General features: G+C 36.2%; 2 protein-coding genes and 1 pseudogene across 2 annotated transcripts in view; 1 reads left to right on the top strand and 2 right to left on the bottom strand.

Moving 5' to 3' along the window:
* Positions 1-1,186: 1,186 nt before the first annotated feature.
* On the bottom strand, positions 1,187-2,163 carry LOC141485265 (uncharacterized; annotated as a pseudogene).
* Positions 2,164-15,145: 12,982 nt separating this feature from the next.
* Positions 15,146-18,808, bottom strand: LOC141485266 (uncharacterized). The gene is made up of 2 exons (XM_074181639.1): positions 15,279-18,808; positions 15,146-15,217 (listed from the first exon to the last, which is right to left on the bottom strand). Exon 1 carries the CDS (start codon positions 16,629-16,631, stop codon positions 15,762-15,764), a length of 870 nt encoding a protein of 289 aa, XP_074037740.1. The 5' UTR covers positions 16,632-18,808; the 3' UTR covers positions 15,146-15,217; positions 15,279-15,761.
* A 1,241-nt stretch (positions 18,809-20,049) lies between these two features.
* The window catches only part of LOC111515112 (retinol dehydrogenase 14), a 77,567-nt gene continuing 76,014 nt past the window's right edge, over positions 20,050-21,602 (top strand). The window contains exon 1 of the mRNA XM_074181637.1: positions 20,050-20,317. Within this exon, the coding sequence (XP_074037738.1) occupies positions 20,182-20,317 (136 nt within the window). The 5' untranslated portion in view covers positions 20,050-20,181. The remainder of the gene's footprint in view (positions 20,318-21,602) is intronic.

Genomic DNA, 21,602 nt, shown 5'->3' on the forward strand with positions numbered 1-21,602 from the left:
TGTAGCTGGTGCTGATTTTAAACCGAAACTCATACGAGTGAATTCGAAACGACCAGAAGGAGTAGAGAACGCTGTTTTGGGTATATCGGATTCTCTTATGCCAATTTGATGAAATCCAGATGCTAGGTCCAAAGTGGTGAAATAATTAGAATGACCTAACTGGTCCAAAATTTCTTCAATGTTGGGCAATGGGTATGCGTCTCCTATTGTGACATTATTTAGTTTCCGGTAGTCGACAACTATTCTCCATTTTTTTTCGTTCGAAGCGTCGGATTTTTTTGGAACAATCCAAAGTGAACTATTGTAAGGTGATACTGAAGGTCTGATAATTCCTTGCTTGAGCATTTTCGTGATGTGTATATCAACTTCATTTTTATGAATTTGTGGAAATCTATAGATTTTTGACAATATGGGTTTATTATCTGTGGTATTGATCTCATGTTCAACAGCATTGGTTGAAGTCAAATCATCATTAGGTAGATAGAAAATATCGTTGTATTCGTTGCAAATATTCAGTACCGAATTTTTTTTCTTCTGAATTCAGATGATTGAGCCTAAGATTTTTCGAGAGGGTATTTAGTCTGTTGAAACTTCCCTGGTTCCTTTCCTGAATATTTAAAATTGTTGACTGGTTTTCGATAAATGGTTCAAGAAACAGTTCTATATTATTTATTCTTAATTTTTTATCGGTTGTATTCAAAATTGTGGTGATGGCTTTTTGATTTACTACTTCAACGATTGATTTTGCGAGATAAACTCCTTCGGAAATCTGTATTTCTGGACAAATGCCATCTGTGAGGTTTTGGTTTTTGATGTTAATTTCAATTATAGTCTCTGATCTTGGATCTAGAATATGAGTATTAGATTTAGAATTGGATTAGGAATCGATTTTATTCTGAGTTCATTTTTATTGAGATCAATTTGCGCTGATTCTTGTGTAGTTAGAATTATGCCGTCGTATGGGATATTAGATTCTTGTTTCACGATATGAAACTAGATAGGAAATTCGAATTCGTCTACCTGTTCTGATATAATGACTATTGTCTGGAATGGTATGAATATTGGCGTGTTTTAAGTGATTTTATTCGACGTTTGAGTTAGGAATTTGTTAAGAATCTTTACTATGATTTGGTTTTGGTAGATTTATTGATTTGATTTGAGTTTGTGGGGGTGGATCGTCGGTTTTGTTTATATGGAATCCACAGATACGACGTTGATCTGGGATTGTGAGTAGTTTAAATCACTCTGATTGTTTAATAAGTTTACCTGTGAACTTGTATTTTGATTATTATATTGTCTTTTTCGACATTCGTTGATTAGATGACCATTCTTTTTACAATAACGACAAAATTTATTCTGATAGCTTGGATTTTGATTTGGATTTGAATTACTTGACCGTGTGATAGTATTAGTATTTGGTTCATTACTAGGATTTCGTTTATTTTGGGGAAATTGGTGATTTTGATAGTTATTCCTACGACATTCTTTAGAGGTATGGTTATTTCGTTTGCAGAGATTGCAAAATTTTGTTGATGACGTATGAGATAGTGCATTTGAACGTAGAGCTTTTTCTTCTTCGAATGATGCATTGAGAGTTGAATTCATATCATTGATTTCTTTTGATCGCAAAAATCTTGAAATGTCTGGCTTTGAATGGTATATAAATCTTTGTAAAGCTATTTCCCTGACAAGTTCAATTCGACCAAGTTTTTCTTGAATATCCTTATAATTAATCAAATTTATTATTCTTGTAACTATTTTGTCTAGTCTATTATAGAAATCTATTACTGACTCTTGAAATCCTTGTTTGAGTGCATTAAGTTCTTCCATGAGTTGGGTAAAGTGTTTTTTATTGCATAGATTTTTACTAAAATATCTTTCAGATCATTCCAGCAATTAACTTTTTTTCCGGAGTTGAGCTTTGGCACTGCCAGTTAACCTTGAAAGAATGAATGCTAAAAGTGCTGTTTTTTTGATCATTAGTTGCAAAGGTATCTGCATTATCGCAATTACTTATGAATTCGTGCAATTTTAATCTATTTCCATCAAAACATCTTGGAATCAATGAACAAATGAAAGACATTTTCAATTCTACGATATTGTTCGAATTTGTTGAATTTGCTTGAGGCATAATTTTTATGTATGTGAAATGTTATATGAGATTCTGGATTTGAATTTGGATTTTGGGTTTACTTGAGTTTGAGCACAACAAAAGCAATGTGTCAGATCGAAGTAAATATCAAGTGTACAGTTTTGTCTCACCCTATATTCGTGTGACCAGTTGAGAAGTTTCCGTAGTCTGAAATCCACTGTTTGCCACTCAGAAACTCTTCTTTCTCGATGGAGATGATCCGTCGTCGTCTAAGAAGTTGAAACTTGTCAAATTTGTTTGAAGGATCACTTTCAATCTGCTGATTTTATCGGTGATGTTGTCTCCAAATTTGTGACGATAATCCTACCGACTGCGCCAATTTTGGTGTTGTGAACCAATTACTTGAGGAACAAAGAACTTATTCTGCGAATCGGTTTAACTAAACTTTATTTACACATTGATATTTTACTAACTTCGGTATATGACAAGAGATGAACTACTGTGTCTGAACTAAACTGTATCTGTTATGAGTTATGACTATGATTTTATACGTTTTGATAACATAATTGTTTTGTCGGATGAGAATGAATAAATAAACAAGTTTGATAACATAATTGAGTTCAGTTGAGTTTAAATACATAAATCGTTCAACGTTTAGATATGGATGTAAGGCTGTTAACTAAATCTCCAAATATTGATATACGAATGGTAAATGATAATGATAGAAAAGTATACGGACTTAAGATTACAAAGTTGACCCTTACGTGTACATAACAATCTATGATATGGGAAGGTATCTAACACTGCGATCAAACGCATTTATCGTAAACACTAAGTCGCACATACTTGTTACGACCTGTTAGCGATAGAGTGAAAGTCTGCAGCGTTCGATCGTGGGATAGTCGACGATAAGCGATTAAACGAAAAAGGTTACGTTTATCGCAGATCGCAAACAATAAAAATGGAAGATTTCACTGAAAAATTAATAGAACACGTGAAATACATAATGTGTTGCATGATATGTCACATGCTGACTACAAGAATGTACGCATAAAAAATAAAGTATGGGATGAAATTGCGAATGAGATTGGAAAACATACCGGTACGTAAAATATTAATTTTTTCAAATAATAAATTTATTATGAGTCACTACCTGCTCATAATAAATTTATTATTATGGATTTATAAATTACTGAAATGAGTGACAAATTTTTCACGAATGGTAAAAGCTAGATTGACTGCTCTCTTTCCTTCAACTGGAATGTTTTGGAATGCTTGTATTTGTACTGGCCTATCGTTATTTTGTTGTACATGAAGAAATTGTTCGACAATATTTTTCCCGTAAAAAGTTGAGCAATACGCAGGCTGCTTTTACAAGTTTTTCAGCTGTTTCCACTTTCACTTCTAATGGTCTAAAAAATAATTTCCACTTGTGTGCTAACAGTCCAAATGCGTTTTCCACAACGCGACGAGCTTTACATAAATGGTAATTAAAATTTTCTTTATTACGGTCATGCCGTGATTGTCTATAGGAAAATGGTCTCATTAAGTAAGTACTTAAGATTAAAGCTTCATCGCCTATCAAAACACACGGAACTTCATCTTTTTCGCTGGGTAAAGGCCTATCCGGAGGAATATTACATGTGCCATTTTCAAATCTTCTTCCTTTAGCTGACGCCTCAAAAATATCTCCATCACTGTTTTACCATATTTATGCACCTACGTCTATACAAGTAAATTTGTATTCGGGGTACATAAGTACAATTGAAAACTTTTTTAATTATCAAAAGTAATTTGATCCGCTTTTTTTTGGACACTTGATGGTCACGTGCCTTCCATCAATACTTCCTAAACAATTGGAAAAGTGCCACAAGTTTTCACAGCACAAAAATGATTTATCCCATAACTCTTTTGTGGGCTCTGGCATATAAATTGGCTGCAATCTATCCCATATAGCTTTGCAAACTTCTTCCACAATTATGGCAACGGTTGAAAATCCTAATCGAAAGCTGTGACCAATTGTTTTATATCAATCGCCAGTAGCTAAAAACCTAGAAAAAAGTAGTAGGTTTTAGAATTTGGTTTTCTTTTATTACAATAACAATATGTTTATTTTAAATTTAGTTTGATTATGGAAATAGGAACATGATGATTGGGAAATATTTTATTTGCAGGCGAGAACTATAAAAACGCTGGAAAAACTTAAGATATTGTTTCTCAAAGCATTTACGTAACTGGGCAAGGGGCTAAATCCATTTGTCGCTATAAATCCTGGCCATGGGCACAGCACGTGGAAGCTTTTAGACCTTTTTTGCAATTCGCGCAAACAGAGTCCAACATTGCTACTACTGATGACATAGCAGAAAGTCCTGAAGTAGTAGACGAAGGAATTGAAGCAAGTAGTACACAAAAAGAAGCTACAGCGAGTTCAGAAAACGTTAACGAAGCCAGTACTGGGACAAATGTACAAGAAAGATCGGCACAAATCTCATATATCCATAATTCAAGCCAGAAAAAAAAGCTGTAGAAAATTCGGCATCGAACAATTCATCTAATGTTGAAAAAATTATTCACTTTTTGAATAAAAGGCACTCGGATGTTAAAAATAACTGCGACAGCATATATTTACCTTTTCAAGGATATGCTGCAAGCGTTAAAAAACTGTCTAATCGACACCAGACTATAGTGAAATATAAAATCGCCAAAATCATAATGGAAGAAGAACTGGCTCTAGAAGCGGAAACTCAGACTGAAAGTCGACCGGGTACATGTTTTTCAAACAATTCCACTGCTTCACCTTATACAACGAATATTATGCCATATGACAACTCATCGTTAAATTCGTCCAATATACGTGAGACTGATGACAATTCTTCTGCTGCAACGTGGTATGAAGATTTTCACCATACCAACGTGTGAAATCCATACATATTTTTTTATATCACATTATACTTTTCAACTGAATAAAAAAGTGAAGTATTACGAAATTATTATTATATTACCTCAATGTGACTGCTAGTCACATTGAAGAAGCAGTGCTTCTTCTTCCAAGTCACACATTTTTAATAATGCGTCGATTGTAGGTCGCTATCGTTTATTATGTGTTTTTCCAACGCGATCGCTGTCGCCATTGCTATCGTGATCGTGATCGCGATCCCCATTGCGTATGTGTGTTCTCCGCTTTTTGAAGTGAGATTCAAAATATTGATGATAGAACGTACAAGCCCGTATCCTGCTGGAAGGTCCTGCCGGAAGTACTTTTATACATCGGTGTTGAAATTTTTCATGTCCTGCCAGCAGGACTCGACTTTTCAATTTAATTGTCCTTCCAGCAGTAAGCTGGGTACTAGGTAGGATTAAGCGTTAGTTGCTAAGTGTTGTATATAAATTAGTTGTGATATTGAAATATTGTTAAAAATGAATTTGTTAATTCTTCAATTCATTACAATATATTGATGAAATAGAACAGCCATATACAATATGGCATACCGGTCCAACAAAATGTACGTGAAAATGTTTACTATTGTCTAATATGGAAAAAAATAATACATTGTTGCGTTGTTAGCAGTTGTTCTGAGTAGCTGATAAACAGTTCCTGTGTGGGCAGACATCATCCATATACATAAAAATATGTGAATAATGTAATACTCAAAATAATCCAGAATCACCGTCATACCGTTGAGTACTGGGGTAATCCAAATCCCAAGCAGCCTATAGAAAATATTTCGCAAATAGCTTATCGGAACAACGCTATTTTCATAAATGCTGACACAATATAACCACAAATGATGATGTTTGAAGTTCCCAGTTCCCAGGAGTAAATTTCTATAATCCACGGCCGCTAATAGCTCGATCACACTATTACACGATAAACACACAGATAAAAATATATTTCTAAGTGTAAAATCAAAATTACTTCAGTGAACGAAAAATGCCGCTAAATATTCACCTACTCATCAAATTATATGTATGTCGTATTTCATGTCAAGTCGTAACTCTTCTTCCCGATACACAATTGAGAAAATAGGCATGGAAGAGAATGACAGATACATTTCACAGAAACATGTTTTGTGAATACGAGAAAATGCAAAACACAACTTAATACGTAATTATAGTCCAGTCCAATTCAGTCTACTGCTACGTTGCCAATGTTTCCATCTAGTTAAGTTGTGGTAGCTGAGCAGCCGTCAACCAAAACAAGATCAGAACCAAGACACAGAACGCTGTAGGGACAGATTGGTGGAGTGCCACAAAGACAGATAAAGTTCAGTGCCGGACTATAACAGAATTAGTGTGGGAACTCATAGTTGCAGAATCAATTGGACAATATAGTTTTTTCTAACTTATATAGGACATCTAGTTTGTAATTGATGTTTATAATCATATTTGGAAACTTTTGTTTTTTTTTTTAATTATTCAAAATATTTCATTGAGTTGTAAGTTTCATTTGAATTTGAATTTGGCTTTTTGTTTTTCGTTACCACCCAGAAAGCTGGGGGCCAGCTTCATCTTGGGCAACACTCAATATTCAGAATTCCATCTTTTAATCTTCCAAGTTCATAGACATCGAAATTGATCCGATCACAGGAGACAGAAATATAAAACAATCTCCAAATACGCAAACTTCGCACAGATTGCATGCCGAGCATTTTACCTTAGTACAGTGACCGGATCAAAGTTGCAATGTCAGCGTATAAATCTTCACAAATATTGAGGTGGGTCAAGATCATGAAGAGACAGTATTCAGATCTTCATTTCAGTATCTATTGATCATAAGCTATGCAGCACATCTCCTTCTCTTCAATCCTGCTGGGTGGCAGTATGATGTAAGTTTTTGGTGTCTTAATGTATTTTTTTCATTAACATTTGAGTGTGACTTTATTTCAACTATTTTTTCCGTTTCTTCACAATAGATGTTTGATTAAGTTTTTAAATGAGTGTTTTCATTATTTTGGATGAATGAATAAATAGATGAAGCAGCGAATCCTCTCGTTAATAGTCAAGCGGGTACCTGAGTTGCGACATTATTTTTAACGGGCTCATCAATAAAAAATCTATATTTGCACTTTCAGAAGAATTTGTTTCTTCTATATTTGTATATTCTCTATGTCTCCATTCATCACTAGTAATATTCTCTCAATAAACATGCCGATTTTGAGCTCTCAAAACTTTACCCTTTCTGAAAAATGCTAGAAAGCAACAAAACTATGTGTTCTGCGGTATAAATGACTAATAGCTTTTATATGATGGAATCGGCCGATACTTGATGAAAATCCATAACTAACATATTCCAAAAACACTTTATTGTGAGATTTTCACTAAATTGTTTTACAAAAACGCAACACGTGTTTCGCCATACAAAGGTTTCATCTGGCGTGTCTTTTCCCACGCCAGATGAAGCCATTGTATGGCGAAACACGTGTTGCGTTTTTGTAAAACAATTTAGTGAAAATCTCACAATAAAGTGTTTTTGGAATATGTTAATAGCTTTTTCTATTCTTATTTCTATATCGCTGGTATATGGGATGAGCTGAAAAGTGAAAAAAATAAAAAAATAAAGAAAAGAAAAAGGAATGGTACCACCAAGAAGAGAACTGAAAGAGAACATTATGAGTTTTTGACAATTACATTCATAACACTCAACAACTCAACATTGATTATGATGTGTCACGTCAAAATGAAATATATTGAAAGGGGATGAAAAATTACCATCAAATGAAAGGGTGTGGCTCCTTTATAAATCTGACTGACTTATCATCATCATCATCGTCATAATAACAATATTTTTATCTTAATTTTCGCTTAAAAATTTAAGTAAATGTGAATCCCTAGATTAGGTTGTTAGATACTGTATAACTTTTTGCACATCAAAGTATAAAAAGAGTCATCATTCCAAATTTTCTCCGCAGAGAAAATTTCGTCTATCCGCCGCTGTCTACTAAAATGAGGTTATTGGAATATGTAGAGTCAAAAACAAATCAATCGTCAAAGATGATATTCATTAGGTTATTATGGTTGCTTAATGAAAGATGAAGCAACATCGTCAAGGATTTCATCTATAAAAACAACACCTTCATGGTCTCGTGAGATGTTTATAACATTTCCAGATTAATTACAATAATTATTCTATTTGAGTAAATTTGAATGAAATTTGAATTTTGAGGATGAAGTAGTTTTTCCTTGTTTCCGGTTAATGTGTTCAATTACTCGTGTTCCAGTACTTTTTTCGTGTTATAAATACGATAGTCGTGATCGAGAACAGATAATACAAAACCGATTCCACCCCATTGAAACACATTTGCATTCTTCGTTCCTTTCATACACTCTAGGTGTATAACGGTTACTCAAAGAGATTGATAAATCCTTAAAGAGGAGGAAATTTCCTAAAAAAAGTCCTGCCTCCCGGAACTCCATCACCAATATTTATTATTTCAATTTAGAGGCGAAAAGAGCGATAAGCACTGACCGATACGGACCTTTGAACAATAAAAATTATTTTAACCCATTAAATATCACTATTAAGAGAAAAAATAACATACATTCTCGACACTTGAATAGACGAAAATACATTGAAAAAATTTTTTTCGTGATTATTTCATTAGATATACTTTAGTCAATTAACTAATTTCTACAAGTTACAAATTTACATAAAAACCCTGATAATTTTGAAACTGAAAACCTCAATTTTTTTTCACTTCTTGAAGCTTTTCTTGAGGGCTTTCAAAAAAGATTCCCGATGTTGAAATTTAAAAAAATTGATTTTTCACTTTGTTATTGATAATCAAAGACCTTAAAATGTGAAAAGTTCAATGAAAGCAATGAAACAAAATTTAATTTTTTAACATCCAAATTTATTTGTATTCTTATTATTTGAAGTTTTTTTTTGGTGCCTTGGGAGCTGTCTGACTTGTCCATTTAGTCCAAGTATCCGGAAAACACTGCAGCCTCTTGGGCTCATTGCGTTTATTCTCCCTTCTTCTCATGACACCCATTCCATCAGTCTCGTTCCCTGTACTGTTTTGTACAGGTTCCGTTGAATGTTGGTCATATTCTTCTGGACGTAATTTCGTACGTCCATATATTGCCTGTCTCCTGTGATTCAGTGCCTCACATTCGCATAAGATGTGTGGAGCTGTTTCTATCCCTTCGTTGCATAATCTGCAGCTGAGGTCTCCGTTGTACCGCCCCATTTTATTCAGATGTCCTTTAAGCGGAAAATGACCAGTTAGTAATCCTGCAATTATTCTGAGCCGATCCCTACTATATTGAAGTAATTCTTCGGTTCTTTTCTCTAACGGTTCCCTAATGAAGGTTCTACTGTGTTTGTTGCCAGGTACTTTTGTCCAGTACTCTGTGTGCTTGTTATTGATCCATGTCCTAATCTGGTTTCTTACCAATGATTTTAGTACCCCCAGAGCTGGTTCAAGACCTATACATGGAGTTAATGATCCGCGTCTAGCGCATTCATCAGCTTTATCATTACTTGTGATTCCTGAATGCCCTGGCACACAGAACAAACTCAATTTGTTCCTGTTTGCAAGTTCATTCAGTTCTTCATGGCATTCCCAGACCAGTTTTGATGTCACCTTCGGGTTTGTCAGAGCCCCTAGTGCGCTCTTGCTGTCTGTAAAAATATTGATCCGCTCATTTCTTCGAGGTCTCAATTTAATAAGCTTTGCACACTGCAAGATAGCATACACTCCCGCCTGAAAGACAGATGTATAGAGTCCTAATGGATAGCTGTAATTTAAATTTGTATCCGCTCGGTATATTTCAGCTCCCGTTCTATGTTTGGTCTTCGATCCATCTGTATACCAGGTGTTTTTTCCAAACATGTCTTCGGGATAACTGATGGTCTTCCACTCTTCACCGCTTACGATTTTGGCCGTGAAGTTTGTGTTAAAGGTGTACTTCGGCGCCATGTGGTCCGTGCACATATTCAATATGTGCTCCTCCACTTTTTCCGAAATTTCTGTTCGGTCCGATCTTTTATAGTTTGGTGCATTTTCCAGTCTGAATTGGGCCATCCCCGCCTCCCTCATTATCACAAGGTCTAAAGGAGGTAGATTCAGGAGTGTCTCCAATGCAGATGTTGGAGTAGTTCTCATTACTTCCGTCATTCCCAAACATGCAAGTCTTTGCACCTTGCCTAGTTTGTTGATGGCGGTCGCCTGCTTCATTTTTGGCCACCAGACCAGAGATGCGTATGTTATCATGGGTTTAACCACCATCGTGTATAGCCAATATACCATATCTGGTTTTAGACCCAATGTTTTTCCATAGGTGCGTCTGGCGAGCATCAGTGCTACCTCTGCTTTTCTTTTTATCCTGTCCAAGTGTTGGTTCCAGGTCAGTTTGGAATCTAGGATTACTCCCAGATATTCAACCTCCCCCGACACTTGTATTTCTTTACCTCGAAGTTTTAGAGGTCCAAGACCCTTCGTTTTAGTCCTCTTGGTGAATGTTACTATGTGGTCGATTTGTATGGGCTTATGTTAAGCCCTTCTTCTTCGGTCCATCTTGTTATAATATTATAACACTACATTATTGTATTTACCCTGGACTAAGATGACTAAGTCGTCTGCATAGCCCAGTGCTTCATTGTGGTCCTAGAGACACAATTGCTCGTCCATTACAAGGTTCCATAACAGAGGGGATAGAACCCCCCTGACGACAGCCCCTTGCTACCCCGTGCCACGACTGTTTTCCCCATAATGGTTGTAGGAATAAAGCAATCTTCCCCTAAGCATGCAGTCTATCCACCTACAGCTTGTCTTGTCGATCCCTCTTCTCCTCAACGCCTGGATGATTGATTCTAATGACGTATTATCAAATGCGCCCTCAATGTCCAAGAAAGCAGCTAAAAGTACTTCCTTGTTTTTGTAAATATATTCTACTTTTTCTGTTACTCGACATAGAGCCGTTTCTGTTGACATACCTGACCTGTATGCATATTGGTCTCGATGTAATGGTCTGATAGCCAGTGATCGCCCTGATATGCCTGCCAAGTAGTTTTTCCACCGTTTTCAACGCAAATGGCATGAGACTAATTGGTCTCAAGGCCTTCGCCGAGTCCTGTCCGATTTTCCCAGGTTTCGGAATGAAGCTGGCCCTGATCAGTCTCCAAATTTTTGATATGTGTTTCAGTGCTAAACTTGCCCTGAGAATTATACACAATTTTTTGAAAAGTACTTCCGGTCCCTTTTGAAGCATTACTGGGTATATGCCATCAGGTCCCAGTCCTCCCTGGATGCCCTTTTCGGGATCTCCAGTTCTTAATTCGCCCAGGACTCCGGTGTTAGATTTGTAATTTCTCACCCGGGAAAGTGTACCCGGAAGAGATCTATTATTTGAAATTACATAAAAATGATTTTTTTAAGAGAATACATATTTTCAGTTTTTATCCATCCCCAATCTTCCGGATAAAAAATAACAAAATTTTAAACAGAATATCACATTTTCACAAACATTTTAAAATGTTTTTTTGTACGTGACTTGCGTATGTTTTTTCTATTTCATGAGTATCCAGATTTTCAATACACCGTACTATTCGCCATCGCAGTATTTCTTTGATAGGCACTGTACTCTTTGGAGTACTGTGCACCCTTTCTTTTGAAATACCCCATAAAAAATCAAGTGGTCTGAGATCGGGTGATCTCGGTGGCCAATCCCATATCTCTAAACGCCTAAACCAACGATCGTCAAACATTTCGTAAAGTTTCTTGGAAACTTCCTACGTGGAATGAGCTGGTGCTCTATCCAGTTGAAACCATGATTTCCTATATTACTCTGAAGGCAAATTTTCGAGGAATTTTCGATAACAGTCGTCCTCAATATTTGGGGATATTTCTCTGCATTCATTCATGAATGAATAAGCTAATTTTGTTGTTCTTCAAAATACAGAAAGGATTCAGGTAACATTTTTCTTGAAAACCCATTACTTTTGTCACATGAGAATTATGATCATCCCAAAAATGTTTATTCCTTCTATCAAAAATGCCATCTCTCGTGAATTTTGATTCTTCACTCCACATTATTTTTGACAAAAATTCTCGATCTTCCTGTATATGTAATCAAAGGGATTCGCAAAAATGCACTCTACGTTCAAATTCTCCTGCTTTGAGAGCTTGAACTTTGGTACATTTATACGGATGCATTTTGTGATTTTTCAAAATTCGTTTTACTGAAGCATGTGATACACCCAAATCTTTATCTGCACTACGAATTATTTTGAAATCTTACAAACTTCCTTTCGTTCATTGGTGTTAATTCAGAATACGTTTTGTTGAATTTTCTGCAAATTCTAACGATGATTGATCACTTTGTTCATGTGTAAAGAATATTACTGGTGTTTTTTTCCCAACTTCAAAACCTCGGTTTCTTAGGCAATAAAGTTCAGCAATATTTCGTATTTTCTATTCTCTTTTCGGAAACAGTGAAAAATGTATTTTGGAGGCATCATGAATATTTGAAATGACGGAAATTATAGAAAATAGTGGAAACTAAATGGAAAATCCGAGCAGGGGGCTGTATATATACCTCTATCAACATTTTAATCAGACACCCTTCCACCTTTATATTTTGTTATAGTGTCAACAAGAAGAAATACGTCAGAGGTGAAATCAAAAAACCGGCCGTTGGGGGCGGTACAGATCCAGCAATATTTTTATTAGAGTCTCTGCCACCTTCATATTTTGTTATAGTAGGTCACAACTGGAAATAAAGAAATATGGCAGAGGTGAAATCAAAAAACCGGCCGTCGGGGGTGGTACAGATCAAGCAATATTTTTATTAGAGACTCTGCCACCTTCATATTTTGGTATAGTGTTAATAAATGGAAACAAAGAAATACGTCAGAGGTGAAAACCAAAAAATCGGCCGTCGGGGGCGGTACAGATCCAGCAATATTTTTATTGGAGTCTCTGTCACCTTAACATTTTGTTACAGTGGTCACAATTGGAAATTGAGAAATATGGCAGAAGTGAAATAAAAAAACCGACCGTCGGGGGCGGTACAGATCCAGCAATATTGGTACAGATTTGCTCCGACGATTTTGGTGATTAGTGGGCCCGCTGGCCAGATCTGAAACCTTTTGATTTTTTATGGGGCTATTTGAAGCACAAAAGTTGTACGAAACTGAACTTGCTCGAATATTGGATATACAGCAGAGAATATTAAATATTTGGAGAAATATCGACGTTAAAATTTTCGGAAATATTTGACGTGAAATATCAGTTGGGCAGTTCTGCTTTCAAAAAGTTCAAGGCAACCATTTCGAACATTTTCTGAACTGAAATCAACTTATTTCTTCAAATTATGGAAGTCAAACATTGATGTATTCAGGTAATTATCGAATGTGCCGCCATTTTGTAGTAAATAGAGATATTGTAGGAGCTTCAAAATGATGATGGGGGTCACAATTAAGCCCCCCTTCCTATTCAATTTCCATTTTCAGATGGCGCCCAGTCGCCATCTTGAAGTTTTTATTCGTCAATGTTACTACAAAATATAGTATTCAAGCATCAATTTCATTATTCCAAGTTTCACATTTTTCAAATGACTCATTCAAAAAATAAAAGGCGGGGAACTTTAAGGAAAAGTAATGTAGAATACAGTACGCAGTGTCTCTTATTCATTATAAATTTTCATTATTTTACCAATAAGCTGCCGATTTGAAATTTATTCATTTTAATTTTTTGATATTATATTGTGATATAGAGTTCAGTTTGTATTGTTATTGATTTATTATGATTTTGTGTGATGTGTATGTCAAATGGCTTTCGATATAGATTTTTAAGATATTTTGTGTTTTGAGATTATTTTGTTGTGAAATTTAATTTGCGTTAACTTTGATTTATGATATGATTTCATTTTTTAGGATGTGATTTACATTTTGGTTTTTTTTGAGATTATAATAAGTAATATAATTCAGTTTGCATTGCCATTTATTGGTTATGATTTTCTATTTATTTTGCATGTGCCGGTTTTAATTTCCTATCTGCCATTTCTCTCCAATAAACTGTAACAAAATATGAAAGTGACTTGGCCTCTAACAAAAGTATAGCCACACCCGACGATCGATTTTTTGATTTCACCTCTGATACATTTCTTTATTCCCAGTAGTGACCACTATAACAAAACATGGTCACTGAAAATATGGTCTTGATCTCTACCGCCTTCGATGGCCGGTTTTTTCATTTCACCTCTGACGTATTTCTTTGTTTCCAATTCCTAACACTTTACCAAAATACGAAGGTGGCAGAGTCTCTAATAAAAATTTTTCTGGATCTGTACCGCCCCCGACGGCCGGTTTTTTGATTTCCCCTCTGACGTATTTCTTTGTTTCCATTTCTTAACACTATACCAAAATATGAAGGTGGCAGAGACTAATAAAATATTGCTGGATCTGTACCGACCACGACGCCCGATTTTTTTATTTCACCTCTGACGTTTTTCTTTGTTTCCATTTCTCAACACTATACCAAAATATGAAGGTGGCAGAGTCTCTAATAAAAATATTGCTGGATCTCTACCGCCTTCGGTTTTTTGATTTCACCTCTGACGTATTTCTTTGTTTCCATTTTTAACACTTTACCAAAATATGAAGGTGGCAGAGTCTCTAATGAAAATATTGGTGGATCTGTACCGCCCCCGACGGCCAGTTTTTTGATTTCGCCTCTGACGTATTTCTTTGTTTCCATTTTTTAACACTATACCAAAATATGAAGGTGGCAGAGGCTCTTATAAAAATATTGGTGGATTTGTATCGCCTCCGACGGCCAGTATTTTGATTTCGTCACTATTTCTTCGTTTCCTTTTGTTAACACTATAACAAAATATAAAGGTTGCAGGGTGTCTGATTAAAATGTTGACAGAGGTATATATACCGCCCCCTGCTCGGATTTTTCATTTAGTTTTCACTATTTTCTATAATTTCCGTCATTTCAAATATTCATGATGCCTTCAAAATACATTTTTCACTGTGTCGGGATAAAGAACATATGGGGTGTGAAGTGGGGTGGGAAAAATAAGTTCGTACACCAAGCAGAATAATTCGGGTTAAAAAGGTTTTATTCCCAGTTGATCGGTTGTATGACAGATTGCGTTGAAAATACGACTAAGTTTCTATAAAATAAAATCAAGAATATAAATAATATGCCTAAAGTTAACTCGATATATTACATACCTAGACCAGGCAGAAAAGTTCAAATTAATTCCCTTTCCAAATACCGCTAAGGTTCCAGAAAAACTTATTTGCAGTTCCAATACACGAAATCAACTAGAACGAGTCCACTTGCAGATGGATCCAACGTTCCTGAACTTTTTACCACAATACTTCTTCAAATAAAGAAATGTGTAAGAAAAACGAGTTCTAATTATACCGAGAAAGCTACTGACAGCGCCATCTCCGCGCGAATAGGCCAAGCCAAACTATGTTGATAATTCGGTCAATACAGATCCCTAATCCCTAGCATTTACACCGGAATGAAATGAAAAATAGGTTAACGTCGATAACGAAAACATGTAAACAAACATGTTACACTGAGTATAAATGACAAACGAGGACAAACTAAAAACGAAAACATATTACATTATGAAATCACGAGCGGTAGGGAAGTTACACTACATCTCGCCCCCCTCTCATTTATGCGAACGTGACGGATACACGTCAGTGAGCAGGAAGGTAAAGTTTCAGGTGACAAGCATTGAAGGTGCCCCTTCCAGTCTCCTGTTCATCGAGGTAAGTGAGGACGAAGGTAGCAAAGCTAACTCTTTTCTTCACTTTGTAAGGGCCCTCGTATAATAATAAAAACTTTTTTGTTTCAGCTTTCAACGACGATGAGGTGGTATTCGCCCTCAATAAGACTAGTTCCCTAACGGAAAACTCACGATAAGGTTTACCTGGATATCTTTCAGCCCTTCGAGCAGCTTTTCCTCGCAAGGTCGCTTCCGCCAGAACTAGTTTCCGTTCCGGGGGAACACGGGAGCAGGTTTCACCCAGGAATCGATAGGCCACAGGCAGAAGTCGAAGCGAATCCATTCCATACTGCAACTCATTAGGTGCAAATCCAGTAGACTCGTGGACCACTGAATTCAAAAAATCCGCAAAAGCAGGTATTTCGTAGGCCCACCTGGAATGTTGTTGGTGGCAGTACGTCCTAAACAGCCTATTCAGCTCCCGCATAACCCTTTCAGAGGGATTCGCTGCGGCATGCCGCACAGCGCAAAAAATCACTTGCACACCCAAGTCACTAAGTGTTTCTTTCCAAAGGCGAGCTGTAAACTGGCTGCCATGATCCTGAAGGACTCTTTTCGGCATTCCATTTTTAGGGAAGTAATCTTGAATCAAACGATTCAAAATAGATTTAGTAGTAGCCCGTTTTAAAGCAAAAAGAGCCACATGCTTAGTGAAAAGGTTTACCACTACCAATAGGTATGTAACACCACCTCTACTCTTAATTAGAGATCCATACAAATCTAGTGCTATAATGTCATCTTTGGAAGAAGGCACTATAGGTTGTTGAGGGGGCCTAGGCATCTCCGCACTTTTAGCGCGTTGACAAATATCACAAGACTTACGAATGTTCTTCACCCTTCTGTGCAAATTATTAAACCACAGTTCCCTTCTCAAAGCGCACCAGGTCTTATAAACCCCATAGTGCCCTATGGCTTCATGATAGGCAAGAATGCATTCATCGATGAGGCTGGATGGAATACATAACAAGTATGAACCCTCTTCACCTCCATGTTTATACAATACTCCCTTCTGAGCAACAAAATGATTTTGCAGAGCGACATTGTGAGCAAGGTCCTTTTTTATAGCGTTCAGTTTTGAATCTGCATCTTGCAACTCCTTTATTTTTTTAAGGACAACAAGAACTCAGAAGGCAACTTCAGAGCGGAGAGAATCCGAAAACATTCTCCTTCAGATTGGTTATAGGCTCCACAGGCATCTCTTGGCAGAGCATCAGCAATCACATTGTCACCTCCCGGTATATACTTTATATCAAAACAGAACTCCGGTCATAATTACACATACCTAAAAACCTTTGTAACTGTTTCACATTTTTAGGTCTTTCGTAGTCTAAAATGCCTTGTATTCGCAACGGGTCTGGTTTGATTCCTTCTTGTGTGAGGATATATCCTAAAAAAGTGATTTCCTTCCTGAAGAAGTGACACATTTTTAGTTTAACAGTGAAGCCTGCTGTTCGGAGGCGTCCGAAAACCCTACTCAGATGTCTCAGATGTTCTTCTACAGTATCTGACAGTATCAGCAAATCATCCAGGTACGTGTACAAGAACGAACTGAATTCGTGACTAAAAACAGTCCGCATACAGCGTTCGAAAGAACTGACTGCTGTAGAAAGACTAAACGGAAAACGACAAAAACGATAACATTTCGAACCAACCATGAAACCCGTGAATTTTTTGTGTTCATCCTTTATTGGAATCTGATAATAACCGTAAGCAAGATCAATAGAACTCATTATCTTGCGTCCTTGGATTGATCTAAGAATTTCCTCTATAGGTTTCGGACATTCTCTTTCCGGAACTAACAAGGTGTTGAGATGCCTAGCATCTAGGCAGATTCTGACAGTTGCATCCTTTTTCATAGTTGTCATAAGGGGTGATACAAACGGAGCTTCCACACAGCGCTCAATAACACCCCAAGACTCCATCTGATCTAAAGCTTGGTTAACAGTCTCCCGGTGGGACATAGGGAGGGGATAAGGCTTGACAAAAAATTCACTTTCATCTCTTAAGTGAATTTCATGAAAGTATTCTTCTGTCTTACCCGGAATTTCTGAAAAAATATCAGTAAACTCTTCCATTAACCTACGGAAGTCATTTTTTTCGGAATGTGTCAAAAAATCTGCATCCCAAATATTTTCGTTTTTTTTTTTCATCAAATAAAATATTGCTTTTTATGGGATCGCTTTTCAAGACTACTGAAAGACCAACTTCATCAGGGGGACTATTCTCATGATGGTAGAAAACCTCAGGTATACTAACTTCAACATTATTGATTTTGCAAAATAAAATTTTATTTTCCATATCTAATTTCGCATGAAATTTTCTAAAGAAGTCGGTCCCCAAAATGAATTCATAAATTAAGTCGGCAATCAACAGAAACTCGTGGGTGAAGACATGAGAATTCGCAAAAAATCAAGGTGAGCTTGCAAAATAGCATTTCTATGTTTAGCTTTGAAAGCTCCACAAATTTTCACTCCAGAGCATTTAAAAAATGGTATTTTTTTGTGAAAAATTTCTAGTTGATTCCATACTCTTAAAGAAAATGCTGAAATTTGACTACCTGTATCACACAATGCTGGGAAACAAAAGCCAAAAATTTTTATAGATATGACAGGAACCCTGTCATCCGGTGGACTATGACGTAAGTCACATTCATCAGACAACAGCTCCTGTTGGGGAGTGTCAAGTACTACTCGTGCCCTATTTAAAATCGCTCCTAACTGTGGGCCTATTTCAGGTAGGAAAACTGGAAGTTTTCCGTTTTAACTATCGGATCTTCTACTTCTAATGAAGCGACATGTTTATTAGCGCTTGCATCGTTTTTAACATCTCTGTTCCGGGGAACGAAATTATTTTTATTGTCGAAAAACTGTCTACTGGCCCGGCTTTCCCGATTAAAATAATAATCTGCTTGACGAAGTCTGTCCAGGGCTTCAGACAAACTCTGTGCACCGGTTAAAGTTGCAGAAATTACATTACAAACATTATTTGTCTTTCTAGGCACAAAGTTCAGCAAATGAACGACTTCTGCTGCTATTCCAGATACATCATCTGCATGTAACATGGGAGGCACTGATGGAGGATGAATAGGTCTCATACCCACAGGGGGAGGAGGCAGGTTAAAGCTCATGTTCGCCCTCACTTCGTGTGGCCGAAGACTGCTCTTGGGTGTTTCTAAATGTGGGACGTTTGCATTGACTGGTGCAGGAAGATTCTGGGCTGTATTGAATAAAAGATTTGTCCTACTTCGATCGGGATTTAGTAGATCTCCAGTTACTTCACCTGACCCAGAAGTTCTATTCGTGGTCATCTGAGGAGCTTGATTTTCGCCCGTTATACCGTGGTCACGTTTTCTCAAGTTATATGGGAAATGATACAAACCCATTTCCCTTTACTGCTTGGCCTTTCGTTGAGCGCCAGATGAAGTGGGGTGGGAACAATAAGTTCGTACACCAAGCAGAATAATTCGGGTTAAAAAGGTTTTTATTCCCAGTTGATCGGTTGTATGACAGATTGCGTTGAAAATACGACTAAGTTTCTATAAAATAAAATCAAGAATATAAATAATATGCCTAAAGTTTAGCTCGATATATTACATACCTAGACCAGGCAAAAAAGTTCAAATTAATTCCCTTTCCAAATACCGCTAAGGTTCCAGAAAAACTTATTTGCAGTTCCAATACACGAAATCAACTAGAACGAGTCCACTTGCAGATGGATCCAACGTTCCCGAACTTTTTACCACAATACTTTTTCAAATAAAGAAATGTGTAAGAAAAACGAGTTCTAATTATACCGAGAAAGCGCCATCTCCGCGCGAATAGGCCAAGCCAAACAATGTTGATAATTCGGTCAATACAGATCCCTAATCCCTAGCATTTACACCGGAATGAAATGAAAAATAGGTTAACGTCGATAACGAAAAGATGTAAACAAACATGTTACACTGAGTATAAATGACAAACGAGGACAAACTAAAAACGAAAACATATTACATTATGAAATCACGAGCGGTAGGGAAGTTACGCTACAGGTGTTCTATTCAAAAAATAAAGTTGCTAAGGCTTTTTGATGGAAGTATCAACGCCGCAATGCTGAAAATATTTTAGATAGATTGAACAGGTAGGGAAATTCAGAAGAATGCTGCGTCGCTTTTTCTAGAAACGTCTAACCATGAGCCACGCTCTAAACAATACGCAGGTTTGTGAGTCGTAATTTTGAAGCCGTTCAAAAATACAAAGTGCAATTGATGTGAAAGATAAAGTAACCACGACTTAAACTTTCTCAACAGTATCGGGTTAGTTTAGTTCGGTATCTAGATTCGTCGTTGTGAAATGATTTGGTTAATATTTCTTATAATTTTATCACTTTTTTTCTTGATTGAAATCGTTGTTAGAATACAATTCTCACGATGTACCAGTAAAGTTTGTCTTATCGGAAAAACAGCAGTTATCACTGGAGGAAGTTCAGGTATTGATTCTTCATTCAGTTAGTTATCCATTGAATCATATACAGTGTGAATATATAAGATAAATCAAAAACAAATGTTTTTTTGGAAGAATCTTCGGACACGTCGATCTATATAGTACCTCGTAAATTGAAGATATGACGTTACCGATATTTCTTCAATCAAAACAGAACTTTTTTGAGTATTTTCAAAGCACATTTCAAGTTAAACTTAACTTCCAGATATCAAATTGCTTTTTTGTGTCGTTTGCGAGATATAACTTGTAATGAAACTTCTAATATAAACCGTATTTCATTCACATTGACATATCTTGAATACATTGTCACAGTTTTATTCATGAAAAATTGGCATTATCATTAACTGTACTGAAACTCACCTCGAACATTTTGAATAATTTTTGGCCGAATTAGCCTACACCCACATTCCATTTCTTTTTCAACTCTTCAATATCATGCAGTTTCGTGTCAATCCAATCCAATTAATGTGAAGTTAGCCACAGTTTTCTGGGCACACTTTCTGACGTAGGGAATATTTTATGAGGGATAGAGGAGCAAACGCGAGCGGTGTTGTCAGACTTTCTACTTTCTCAGTTACTGATGATTGAAGTCCTTCCGGTGTGTAACATTAACCTACGGGAACATCATGTGTTTGTTCTATACAATGCTCAACATAAAGTCATACTCTAACTACAATACTTCCTGTAATCTACCCAGAATATTTCGAATGTCAAAAATTCTTATATTTCACAAAAAGGAAGACATACAAAAGATTATATATATATATATATATATATATATATATATATATATATATATATATATACCGGGTCAAAACAATTTGTTTGACCGCAATAGGAGAGGATAGTCCAGTCATTATAAGTTCACCTCGGAATATTGACACCCTAAAAGTTGTCTCAAAACCTACATATGGTAGGGTGTAAGCAAATATTAAATTTCAAGGTCAAAGGTCACAAAAATCGGTTTTTTGCGCTTTTTTTTGGAAATATCTCATTTCCTATGGGTTTTTTGCTATTTGTATTAATCATCAATATTGTAGAATACAAAATTCTCTACAAATTTTGTTTAAAAATTTTTTTATACGGTGAACCGTTTTCGAGATAGAGTGCGGAAAGCACGCGGTCACAGCATCACTTCAGGTCAACCGGTGGTGCCTCCGGTCGAAAACGCGCCATATATAGTTGATGAACTATCGATAAATCAATGATTATAAATATTTGTCAATTTTTATTAACTATTATATTATATTTCATCATTTTTTCCTAACTTA

Source organism: Leptinotarsa decemlineata, unplaced genomic scaffold (genome assembly GCF_025532065.1).
Source record: "Leptinotarsa decemlineata unplaced genomic scaffold, Ldec_3_MD MMD2_tig00026314_RagTag_RagTag, whole genome shotgun sequence".
Lineage (NCBI taxonomy): Eukaryota > Metazoa > Arthropoda > Insecta > Coleoptera > Chrysomelidae > Leptinotarsa > Leptinotarsa decemlineata.